Source organism: Atractosteus spatula, chromosome 2 (genome assembly GCF_055471065.1).
Source record: "Atractosteus spatula isolate fAtrSpa1 chromosome 2, fAtrSpa1.hap1, whole genome shotgun sequence".
Lineage (NCBI taxonomy): Eukaryota > Metazoa > Chordata > Actinopteri > Semionotiformes > Lepisosteidae > Atractosteus > Atractosteus spatula.
This window is the reverse complement of record NC_142707.1, coordinates 10,187,828-10,200,490: the sequence shown is the minus strand read 5'-3', so window position 1 is coordinate 10,200,490 and position 12,663 is coordinate 10,187,828. Positions and strand designations below refer to the sequence as shown.

Genomic DNA, 12,663 nt, shown 5'->3' with positions numbered 1-12,663 from the left:
CAAGTCCCGAGACAGCTGCTTCTGCGTGTAACAGTACATAGGCGTTGACGACGTGTCCACTTCAGGCCAGTTTGGACACGGTGAAAACTAATTCAATGGGGTCCATAGTCTCAGCAGCCTTCTGGTCTTGCTTATCAAGCTGCTATATTTTCGTATTTGTACCGCTATTGTTCTAATGAATGATATCTTCTTTCCACCTCAATTACAGTAATTTACAGTGGCTGGATGGCCAAATCCCGGAAAAATATGAATGTAGTAATTTGTTTTAAATTATACTCATACTTTTTCTTTCACCTATATCATACTGGCAGGTATGTAGCGCCCACCCCAGAACAAATTCTTACTCAATTGTTCATGTCTTTTTAAGTCTCATTAAGACGTGCAAATCACAAGCAATAGAGCTTTCTTTTCATTCCTGTAACTCAAATAAAACTAAGCTTTTCATAAAAATAAAAAAAACAAGAATCTGATGCTGTTTTTTTAAACATAAGTTTATTGCTAAACATAATAATCTTTACATTGAACATCAAATATACATTTGAGGCGACAAGGAATGCAGATTGTACACAAATTAATTTAATTTCACATAAATGAATAATAAATGAATTACTTCATAGCTCAGATTCTTCATTTGGTTACCACAACTATGTTTTTTTTTTTACATCTACCAAGTTTTTTTTTTCCTTTTAAAGACGTGTATGTATATATATATTTTACTTTTGCACTACTACATCACAGCAGGCTGGAACGTTTGCAGTGGAGCTCACAGCTTGGAGAGGAGAGGGGAGATTCTACAGTTCTAGGGTCCACCCATGTCTTGCAAGGATCCAGCTTTGTGGAAAGGTTCTGTGGTCACTACTCTGTTGTCGGTTCCGCATGAACCTGGCTTTTCACATCTTCTCTCTTGTAAAAACACCCACGCACCCCTCAGCATTTTCCTTATTGCTATTAATGTGAAGTTTGACAAAGCACACATTCTTAATATGATTACTGATAGACTAATTGCTTCTGACAGGAATAAGTGAAATTATTCTGCTGCACTTTGACATGCAGGAGATGCGAGCTTAAGGTGAAACACATCGTAGTCAATAATAAACACTATGGCTGAGGGACAGAGACATTTTTCACTGGGGTCCTCCTTGTTTTTCAACTAATCTGGCTTTTTAGTAACTGATGGGATGAAGCAGTGTACAGCGTGTCAGCTGGGAGAAAAGAAAATGCAAACGGTTGTGACACTCCAGTCCTCAACAGTCACAATCCTGAGGGCTTTACAGGTATCTTTAAATGGTCAAGTTAAGTCACCTCTTCCAAAGGGAATTATGAATTATCTTTTACAATTTACATCCTATTAAATGTCAGCAACTGGAATTTGTAAATTATGTTCCCCTGGGGGGTGGTTCTTTGAATGACAGTTGATTTCTTATGAAGATTGTACTTTTTTCTCAAATTAAGCTAATAATTAGCTCTGTCCAAGGTTTTAAAACCCAATGCAGAAAAAAAAACCAGAAAGTGAAGTTTGACACAATCTAAGATCAGATGTTTTTTTAAATATTCTTCATACTCCCAAATATGCAGATGAGTTTAAAATTAGTATATTGTTCGTTATTCATATGTAATACAATCAATAAATACAGTGTGAACTTTTAAAAAAATTAACAGTGAAATATTAAATTACTTACAAAACACATTTGCAAACTAGGACACTAAGTCTTATGTTAAACAGTTCACCTGCTTTGCACAAAGTCACTCTACACCACTCACATCTTAGCCTTGTCGGCATCCTGAAACACAGCCTGTTACAGCTGCTCAAGATGCTGTGTTGCTGGTTCGAACCCAGACCTTTACCCGTTTCTCAAAAGCCCTGGGCCATTTTCCCATAATAACTGGACTAACAACAAAGAGTTTCTGCATGATAAGTGTACCGGCCCCTGTGGCCTCTTTCCGTTCACCAAAAACAAAGTTTAGGTTTCCAGGGAAGAGAAGCGGTAGAAGGACAGCTGACACACCACATGCAGGACAATGAAGCAGATGAACTGAAAATGCATCAACATGCCATTTAATGTCCAGCTTGTCGTGAATTCCTGAGCCTAGGTTTCAGTTCAATTTGGAGCACAAAAACAGCATCCACAAAAGGACGGCAAGACCCCACTCCCAGTGTTATACTGCATTTAATATACAACATTAAGAGAGAAAAAGAATCAAAGGATCTGTTTTCTCTTGATCCCCACCATAACAGACCCAATCCCCTTGCCATGTTTCCTAGTCCTCTTTTAGTGAACCTTCAGCTCTCATGGAGACCTGCTGGAGTCTAGTGAAAGGACAGCTGTCACATTTTGGCATGCACACAGGGAAGCTAGCACACAAATACAAGGAACCCTTCACTCTGCACGTATGCAAAAGCAAGATGTCAACATACACATAGACACAACCACACATGCACATGCAGAAAACGCTTGCTGGAACTGTCTCTTGTAAAGATGCACCCTTGTGAGATGAGTACACACACATCCCAAAACTACATATCATATACAGTACAGTACAAACACTTACTTCAATGCAACAGACTCCCACGGTCCAATGGTTAAAATGTGTCTGTGCAGTTGCCTACCCCTGCATCTCTTGCCAAACTGCTTGAACCACAATTCAGGACATCACAACAGATCTCAAGAACATACCCAACCGATAGAAGAAGTATTCTGAACACAATTCACTAGAAGGTCCTTACAGGGTTAGATGCTCCATTCAGATAACTGGATTGTAAAAACTGTGCAGTGTGACATCATCAAAGCTTGAACACACACTGTACAAAAGGGGCTATGAAGAACATGTTCCCATGTACAATACAGTACACACCAGAAAGCATGATGGGGTTCATCAGAGGGTGAGTAGTCTAGGGAATAAATCCTGTTATATACGTCTGGTGTTTGTGCCCTCTCATGTGTATTGCGAATTGATAACATTCAGTATTCCCCACAGCTGAAATAGGAGAAGTACTAAATTTCACAGCTCCACAGCACGATTTTCATGAAACAGCTGTCAGAACAGGCCAAATAATTTTCTTATAAGTGCTTTACATAAACCATCTGCTCCAGTCTCATCTTTATGGCAGACTCCCCCTTCTGTTTCATCTCACCCCCATCTCTCTCTCTCTCATCGTTTTGAATTGCTCAGTCTCGTGTTGCTGTAGTCATGGTTTCAAACACGGAAATGTTAGATGTTAATGTTTTTCTGCGATAGGATGAATTAATGGTCCACGGAGTCTGCCAGTGAGTTTTCTGTTAAAGAGAATTCCCATTGAAAGGTCAGGGAAGGCGGTGATGAACAGGTGTGGAGATCACAGTGTTGGGTGAGTGAGAGAGAGAGACCACGTGCTTGCATATGAAAAAAACTGAGTGCTTTCCCCCTGTAGGCAATTTATTTAGTGTTGAGAGGGCACTGTGCACAGTGGAATTAAGGACTCTTGTTTTACTGAGCTATGAACACGCACTCTTGCAATGCCCAAGCATTTGCTTGTTCTTTCTACAATGTGCCAGGCAGTCAGCTGGCCTGGTAGGTTTGGTAGGGGTACACTATGTGCTATAAAGTGGTCTCACTGCCCATGTCTCTGTGGTGTCTGTGGTGTCTGTCTGTGTCAGTGTCATCATAGTCGGACTCCATCTCTATCTTCACCTGGGGCACGGCGAAGGCTGCGTTCCGGGACAGACTGACAGCGGGGGAGGATGGGCACGAGATCTTCAGGTGCAGAGTGATGCTGGAGTGAGGAGCGCAGAACAAGAACCGGGTTAGAACACAGCCAGGGCCAGCCGGCCCCCCGCTCACCCCCACTGAGCTACACCTGCGCCTGAGACTTATTTCACATCTGCTCTCTTTCTCTGCTGCTCTCCTTGCATTAACCTTCCAGTACATGTGTTTACATGTGCACGGGACTTGATAGTCATTTACAGTGTCGGAAATACACATCCAGCTATAATTCAGCAAATCATGAAAGAGATACAAAACAGTTCAATAATACGCTAAATATCAAGAAGCATGGCCTCGTATAAAATGGATATATATTTTAAATAAGCATTTGAAAACAGAACTTACACACTTTGGCTATTAAATCTTAAATCATTACCCTTATATCCTATATAGAGGTATTTACACACCTCATGAAACTAGGTATTGAAGTTCTAGTTAATGAAACAGAAGAGACAAGAGGAGAGACAAGGACAGAGGGAGGTCAGCTGAAGGAAGGTTTCAGAATCCAGCTTGAAGCTGGGGTTTAGATTTCTGCAGACTCATTTTGATCTTGTAATGCATGGTCTCCTAGTTTAACCCACTCGGTACATAGAGGAGACTGGTAATTCTACTCCCTATCAGACAATCATCGATGGATAGTGTTGACCAGCTGAGCCATGGAGCAGCCCCTAGGAAGCAGTTCCTTCCTTTCAAAGCATATTCATATTCTTCCCCAGCATGCAGCAAAACCGTGCAACACCACTAGCCACTTCACAGCTTCAACACTGTGGGCTTGGGATGATCAAGATCCTTTTTCCCCATAAGTCTTAAAATTGATAAACTATCATCGACATTGCAAAGTGTAGTGGAATATTAATTTCCGTCTCTCCTCTTACAACATCTGCACACAGGTAAACAGAGGGGAATCAGAGCTTGGCACAGCATTAGCAAGCTTGGAGAGACTCGGCGAAGCACATCAAATGCATGACATTTAACAAAAGCATACCATATGCCCGGGCACAGCATTGTACACAATGCACAATTATCATGCACCACCTCCACTAATATTAATCTTTTCTAAGAAACTCTCCTTTATACAGTATATATAATTTCCCTGTAATGTCAATGTAGTGCTTGATTAAAACAGGGTTGTGTATTTCAATCTGAAATTAACTCCAACTCTTCAGTCTTTTTTTATTTCCTGCTACTTTTTCTTCTTCCCCTACCAAAGGGACAAGAGGTCCTTATTAAAAGTACTAATGACTTGCTGCAATGTGAAGATCCTGTCACTGGCATTCTCACTCCTTTATACCTTTTACCCTGAGTAAAGTCTTAGTCTGTGATGTTTATCATCCTGCCTAATGGTTTCACTGCAACTGTTAATATGTAAAAGTCGATGTCTTTGAAAATAAAGCAAGCTGCCAAAAGATTTCAGTGAAGTGAAAAGAAATTCTGAAGTCTAGCATAGATAAAAATTCAACTAAAAGGGAAGTGAAAAAGGTTTTCTTACGGCTGGTAGTTCCCTGCATTGCAGCCATGGCACGGTTCTTATAAAAGTAGTGGTTACTAAATCCAAGCTTGGGGATGACTGTGACTACCGGTTTTCATTCTATCTTAGCTTTAAACCTCCCAGTGCTTATTAGCACTAAGGTAGTGCTACAGTAATTAGCACTAATGTAATTTTTAAATGATTTGCTTGCTTGTTTAGACTTTTGGTTTACTTATTTCTGCTTTCAGTCCCAGATTTCTAAACTAAATACTTGTTCGAGTACATACCGTACAGTTTACAACAAACAGACACAGGTGGGATTGACACTGTTCCAGACACACCCACAGTAAGGCTTTTTTCTGCAGAGGTCCAGTTGGTTACTTTTCATGCAACACACAAGACAGGTCTGATACTCCAAAAAGCTGACTCCAATTTGACTTTTTGAGAGCTGACAGCAAGCAAGTAGATAAATGGAGTTTTAATTTAAAATTTTTAGGAATGTTCAATCCTAATCTTGCATTCTTCTGCTTGCCTATGTACTGTATATAAGTCTCGCACCCTGGACTTCCTGTAGCACATCTCTCTAGAGCCTCTCCTGCCACCCCATCTACACCCCTGCTGCAGCTCCCTGGCTCAGTTCTCACTGAGAGGTGGGGTGTGGACAGCCTCTCCCTTCTGGCAAGGCTGCAAATTTCCTCTGCCAGGAGAGCTCCTCCAAGTACACTCTGCGGATCTCGTCTCAATCAGCTTTTATGAGGAGCTCACAGAATTACTGAACTGAAATTCGTCTGCGATTAATTACACGGCTGGAAAAACCAGAAGGCACTCCCAAGACCAGGGTCTGAAACCACTGTTACAAAACACCGCCTGTAAACTCCAGAGCCTTGGCTATAACTAGAGGAGACAGCGTGTAAGCCATTAACTGCAGGATAGACTCATTTAAATGTGCATTCCTTAATTCAAATAATGTAACTGCGTTCACAGTGCAGTCTCCACAGAGGTTCACATCTGGGGCCTGACAGTACTGAGCTGCTGTCTATGCACCCTACTTCAACATATCCTTTGTTTTTAGAAGACTGTGATTACTTTTAAATCGTTTCTTAAACTTGTGTGGCAGTCATGCAGGGGATTGTTATTCCACCCATTTTTGTATTTCCAGTTAGATTGGTTTGTCCTGTTTCCCTCACTGTCTGCAATGCTACATGTTAAATTTGGTTTTAGATTTTATCGTGCAGCAGCCTGAGATCCTTTTTCAGGAAACCATTGTGTAAGTGAAAATATGTGAAGCCTGACTGGTTGCTTTGTTGCCTGACTGACTCCGTGTGCTGAGGTGCCGAGAAACGGGGTGACTAGTCCACAGGGGCTCTGGAGAGCGAGATGGGCAGTACTGGCATGCAGAACTGAGGGTCCACCAGTCCCTAGGAAAAAAGTGTGATCCATTGCTAGAGATTTGTATTGTAGCCAGAAGAGCCATTTTGTGGTCTACAACCCTTCTGGACTGAGGAAGCTCTTACTCTTCCACAGCTCTTCAGATAATACAGTATATAAACACACAGCCTAGTAACTAACCTTCAGAGAGTTAACAGAGTCCACACTCTCTGAGCTGTTGTCATGGCGGAGATGTTATGTGGCATATTTTGTAGGGTCAGCGTGCTTTTTAGAGCTCTTTCAGACCATTGGTTAAGACATAGCACTGCATATACTGTATGTCACCTAACTGCAACTTGTCTATTTGGCACAATATTAAATAAAGTGAATCACTAGTTTCTTTTATTTTTTTCAGATTGGGGAACTACTATGAAAAATCGTCCTGAAGACATAAAGACCCCACAGAGAGGCATTAGTAAATTTCTACCGTTGTATAATATTGCAGAATTATATGTATTTAGTTCACAGAGCACGTAATGCAACAATCCAGTGTAAAAATGTGCCAAACAAATTTTTAAACAGAGGAATCTGCGTCTGGAAGCTTTATGCCCCTTTGTGAATACAAATAGACCTTTTCAAAACCTACTGTATCAACGGGGATTGATTTACAAAGATAAAATTTGTTTATTTACTTTAGGGCCTAAAGTAATATTACATTAATATGTAATGCATATTAACCTCCTGAGATGTACTCATTAACTCATAGGAAGCAGCAAAACTGCAGTATAGGGACAAAGTGGATTTGCAGATAAAAATACCAGACCATCCACTACAGGGAAGTCTTTTTTTAAAAGTGTACAGAGTGGACCTTAGGGTAACTTCAGTACTCAAAGAGTTGTGGGAAATGACTGAACAACATCCTCAGACCAATTATCTACTAGCATCCAAAAAAGGAAGATGGGCAGATTGAGCTCCTCTTATTGTACATTTTCTTCTATTCCAGTAGGTATCGTGTTTTTTTTTTAAAGCAATCTGCACGAAAAAGTTCATTACAATTTTGCATTGCTTTCAGGAAATGTAATTTAAAGGCATGTAATTTCAGTCAATCACATCTTGTACAGTATATCCAAGACATGGGACTGAAGAACAGCCTTTTAAATCCGGTACCACTGTAATTGTACCTGCGTCATTCCTGAACCAGTATCTGTACAACTGCTATATAGTTCATAGTAATCCTGGGTGTTGAGGTATTTGAAGTATATGACATGTGATGAGTACCCCATGTACTACCTGTGACATCTGCAGATGGACAGAAATAATTCTCATCTGATGGGATTTTTTTTACATCCAGTAGAATGGGAACTGTACCCAATTGCAAAAAATATTCAAATTATTTAGGCCACATTGTTCTATACGAGGCATAGAACAATACAGTCTGAGTTTTTATGTAATTTGGTAGGAAAACAGGAAAGTGCAAAGCTGTTTATTTATTTTCAGGTTTTATGAAGTGAAAGCTTTTGTACAGAATGTATGGACTGATGAAAAACAAAAATCATGTGTTGTTAAATAACTATTTCTTTCCTTTGCACCCGTAATCAAGAAAACTAAAAGAATCCTCAAACATTCAGCACCCAGGTTAGATTTATGAGACTCAAACTGATATTTATGGAAGTAGAACTGTACTCAAAAGCTCGTCATTTTCCTCTTAGCTCAACCACTGTGTAACCTACTGTCCAAACCCCAGGTGACAATACAAAGGTTTAAAAATAATTCCAATGAGAGGGCTGGCTGGAGTAAGTATGGGCAACAGGGCTTAGGATATTCTGGCTATTTGCAGACCATATGCGAGACCTGTAACAGCTGTCCAAAAGACCCAAGACAAGAGTTTCCAGTAATTGTGGCATGCCTTACAAAAACAGGACTGTGGGACTCTGAACGATGTGGAACAACAGAGATGATAAACTACATAGCCCTGTCATTTTAAAACAAGCAATTCCTAAATATTTCCAGATTTTCTCAATGTATTTTCTTTCCGATGAATGATGCTGCCAGATAAGGTGGTTGTGTATTCCATTTTGTGTTCAGTGCTGTGTCTCATTACTCTTTGTATAACTTCTGTTTTCTTGTCATTTTAATACACCAGAGATCTCCATCTACTTGGAGACTAAAATTTCTGTTCTAACAGGGACACTCCAGCTGAAAATGTGAGCCAAGTCTTGGCGAAAAGAGTTCTTAACTATTACATATCAACATTAGAGAATAGTTACCGTGTACAGTAATAGAATTTGAAGTGCCATTAAATGTATTGTATGTATTTTCCATAAGAGTCAATCACCAAAAGACTATCTACCTATGTGTATGTTACTAAAATAAAGAAATAATTAGACCTTTAACTAAAATGATCATAACTTTGAAATTCAATTCCAATACTGTACATATGATCTACCCAGAAGCTATTTAAAGATTTAGTGTCAAGTTAGCTAATGCAGATGGCGACTCGGTCTCTAATATATTGTGCAGGTCACGGTAATGAAATTGTACACATATATCGCATTACATTGTGCTGTAAATCAGGAGTTCAAAGTCTGGTATGTTGAACACAACAGGCTGGGCTCTCTGGAAAACTAAATGCTGCTGCTGGACTTTACCACTGCCTGTGCAGGGGTGTATGTGTCTGTGGTCTGGGGGTGTTCACTCCCACTGGCGGCGTGCCCCACAGTCAATCTGGGAGCTGGCGGGCTGCAGGAGATCGTTGTAGGGGACATGAAGAGTCAGCACACAATACCTGCGGTCCAGGTCCGAGTCGCACGGGGAACAGTTAGAGTGAGGGTGCCCTTTCTCCTGCAAGAGAGAGAGAACAGGGCCCAACATGAGCTGCGTGAATGGCCCCCCTCTTACGGATAACTACTGGCAAAGCTAGAGTTGTCTTCAAATGCAAAGTTGTTTTAAATGGGTAAAAAAATGTAGACCCTTTGACACTGACCACAAGCAAAAAAATGCCAAAACGTTCTTACAGGAGGGTATAGGTCTACAACTCCTGCAGGTTTTGCTTAATCAGATAAACCATCATTTATACTACAAATAATAATCAATTGCCTCATGATATAAAAACAGTTGGGTAGTAAGATGGCTGCAAACGTGACTTACCGTCCAGCCTCAGTGAGTCAAGGAGAGGGGTGGGACTGAGGGGCTCCATGGGAATCTTCACAGGTGGGGAGGCAGGAGGCTTACGCTAGAGACAGACAGGGGAAGCAGCCAATCGGCATGCGGGAGGACAGGGGGGAGGAGAGGAGGGACAAACAAGAAAAAAAAAACAGGAAATGTGGCAAGCCAATCAACACACAGAAGGGGAAACCGTGACCCAGGGAATCAGCTCACAAGGAAAGAATAATGTGGCACTCGGGGTCCAATGCAAACAGAGAACAAGGAAAGGAATGAATTCAGGAATGTTTTCGGAAAGTAAAGAGCAGCCAGCTGTTTGTGTACTGCAGCTTCCGATGGGTTTACAAAGGCCTTAAAAGAAGCCCTTATATGCTGTGTAAGTCCTCAGAGGCTGGAGAGGATTCCTGTTTCTATTCTAATCAAACCTTCCAATTTTTTGACCAAACTAATATATTTTGAGATTGATGAAATGAAGGACTGTATCCGAGGCAGAAGCAGGTAGAGACCTAAAGAGCTGCTCTGCAGTGTTCCAAGTACTCTTGTAATTTATAGTGCTGAAGAATTGAATAGCTTGTCCTCTCAGCTGAGCTTCTTGTGTCCTCTGAATTCCAACATTCGCTTTGTATTGGCTTGGCTGGGGGTTTTCAATGTGTTGATCAAGATTACTTTTCATGATTTCAAAACTGTACCCTAGTCAGTGTGCAGAAGCTATAAGTCTTTTCCGGGCCTGACTTGAATTGTTGAAATTGGCCAGTCAATGAAACGATCAGCCCAGGTAAGGAAAGGTCTCATCTTGAATGAAAGCTCGCAGACTTTGCTGTATTGCGTATAAGCTAGGCTTGGCAGCCGTGTGCTAGTTTAAGAAGTGTTTGCAAAAGCTTAGTGCAAGATTGTTACTTTATCTGGCATTCTTGCTGTGCTGTAATAGTCCTAATTAACTCAAATTTACATTACAGTACATTCATCTACAGTACATCTGCATTCAAATACAGAGCCACTTTAAAGCAAAAAGGAAAAAACAAAACAGCTTCAAAGCAAAACATATATTGTTGGTATGTCAGACCTCATCATCACTGTTATCCCCTCCTCCTCCTTTGGATTTCTTCTTTTTTTTCTTGTCTTCCTCCTTTTTCTTGTCTTTCTCGGGCAGGATGTCGTCCAACCAGGCGAGATCGTGCTGGGAGAACACCAGATCCAGCATCTTCCTCACCACGATCAAAGCCAGAATCTGAGAGAGAGTTTTATACAGACACTGCCTGACTGACTGATCAAAAAAAAACAGCATCCTAACACTTTCTTTAAAGGTCAAGCAGTGTTCACATTAACAGGCGAAGTTCAAACTTGATTGAGTAACAAAGAGGGATAAACTGCAAAAAAAGACCAAACAGATGAGGAGAGAAAAGGTGAGCAAAAACAGTAAGCAACATAATGAACTGACAAAGACAGGACCTGAGGAATTGTGTGATACTGTGCTTGTAATCACCTTGAAATTGTAATAAAACTCTAGAGTTTGTGTAACTAGCTGCTATTCTTTTGATTACACCTTGTTGTTGAGTGACTGTTGCTAAGGCAATGAAGGAAAAGGTTAAGAGAAACCCTGAAAGAAGAATCAGAACAGGTGCATAAATATATTAGCAAAATAAGTCAAATTGTAGCCTTTAAAAATGAATCACAGGGTTATAGTACTGATTTAAGGCAGTTTGAGGTTGTATCTATGACATTTTGCTTTTTATAATCTGGCAGCCTCTCATGCCAGAAGAAGATATCATGTGTAAGAAATTTCCCTTTGGACAGTTCTATTTCTGATGACACTACAAATAAAATGTATCCGTGCTGTAAGGAAGAACGATGAAGTGAGCATACAGCGTGAAGTACAGGGTTTTTGTTGACGGCTCGGAGATCTCTCACCATGACTGGGAAAATGATTGCCGCTACGGTTGACTTGAGAACCCACAGGACAGCCAGGCAGATCACCTGCACAACTGTGAACAGGTGAACCCTCCGCAGAGGGACATGGCGCAGGTATATGTAGTCCGGCTGGTGCTTGGCTGGCATCAGGTACAGCTTACACCTGTCCCAGAACTGAAGGACCACACAGATACCACCATTGGTAAAGCAGAAAACCCAGATTCCTCAGCCCAGCACAAGCTGAGATATTCACACAGAGCAAAGCCGGCTCTCCATTTCTCCGACAGTGATGTGCCATTTCAAGAGGTCAAAACCGAGCAAGAGTGAGTTTAGGTATAGAATAAAGAAATGAACTTAGAATTTCCTTAAGTGAACTGGAGTTAGACAAAGAGGAGCCTCTTTTAATATTGAAAAGGAAAACGTTAGCGAGTATGAAGCAGAAGGAAAACAATTTGGAATTCAGGTGTTGCAAGGTGACAGTCCAGTCAATATTCTGATTTAACTAATTATGTTCTTGATTGGTCAAATCCCACTCTTTCTCAGGTCTCTCCCTGAGAATCAAAGCAGTGTGTAATTATTTCAGAGAGCCTACATTCACTTTTATTGCCACGGTCAGTGTCAAAAACATTACTGAAATAAGGTTTCTTATGAACTGGAAAAACTCTTATACTCCCATTGCTAGGTAGTTTTGAAGAAAAGTACTGTTAAGCTTATGAGTCTGGAACTGATTTCACTGAAAAGCTGTAAGATTGATTCATTGAGGCATTCGTGGGCTAAAGCGCGTTGTAGAGTGCTGTTAGTTATGTTTCGCAAACGTCACATTACTTGAGTGCCCTAGAGAACAATGAGTTGAGGAAATGTGTCCTGCAAATTACAAAGTCAGGAGAGAACATCTGTGACACACCTGTATTCCATTGAGCGAGGCCACTCCCATGTAGAGGAAGACGCCGTACAGCACAGGCATGGGGATGTACTGTGAACGACAAGGGGTCAGCATGGGAGGTGAACACATCTCA

The 12,663-nt window shown here is 40.9% G+C and overlaps 1 protein-coding gene across 3 annotated transcripts in view; it reads right to left on the bottom strand.

Annotated features, from left to right (window-relative positions):
• Window positions 1-474: 474 nt before the first annotated feature.
• Window positions 475-12,663, bottom strand: part of slc4a5a (solute carrier family 4 member 5a) — a 45,804-nt gene continuing 33,615 nt past the window's right edge. For all 3 annotated transcript variants that reach the window (XM_088909364.1, XM_088909365.1, XM_088909366.1), the window contains 5 exons: window positions 12,552-12,620; window positions 11,648-11,821; window positions 10,803-10,967; window positions 9,363-9,418; window positions 475-3,751 (listed from right to left, as the gene is read on the bottom strand). In XM_088909364.1, coding sequence (XP_088765490.1) covers window positions 3,577-3,751; window positions 9,363-9,418; window positions 10,803-10,967; window positions 11,648-11,821; window positions 12,552-12,620 — 639 coding nt within the window. In that variant the 3' untranslated portion in view covers window positions 475-3,576. The remainder of the gene's footprint in view (window positions 3,752-9,362; window positions 9,419-10,802; window positions 10,968-11,647; window positions 11,822-12,551; window positions 12,621-12,663) is intronic.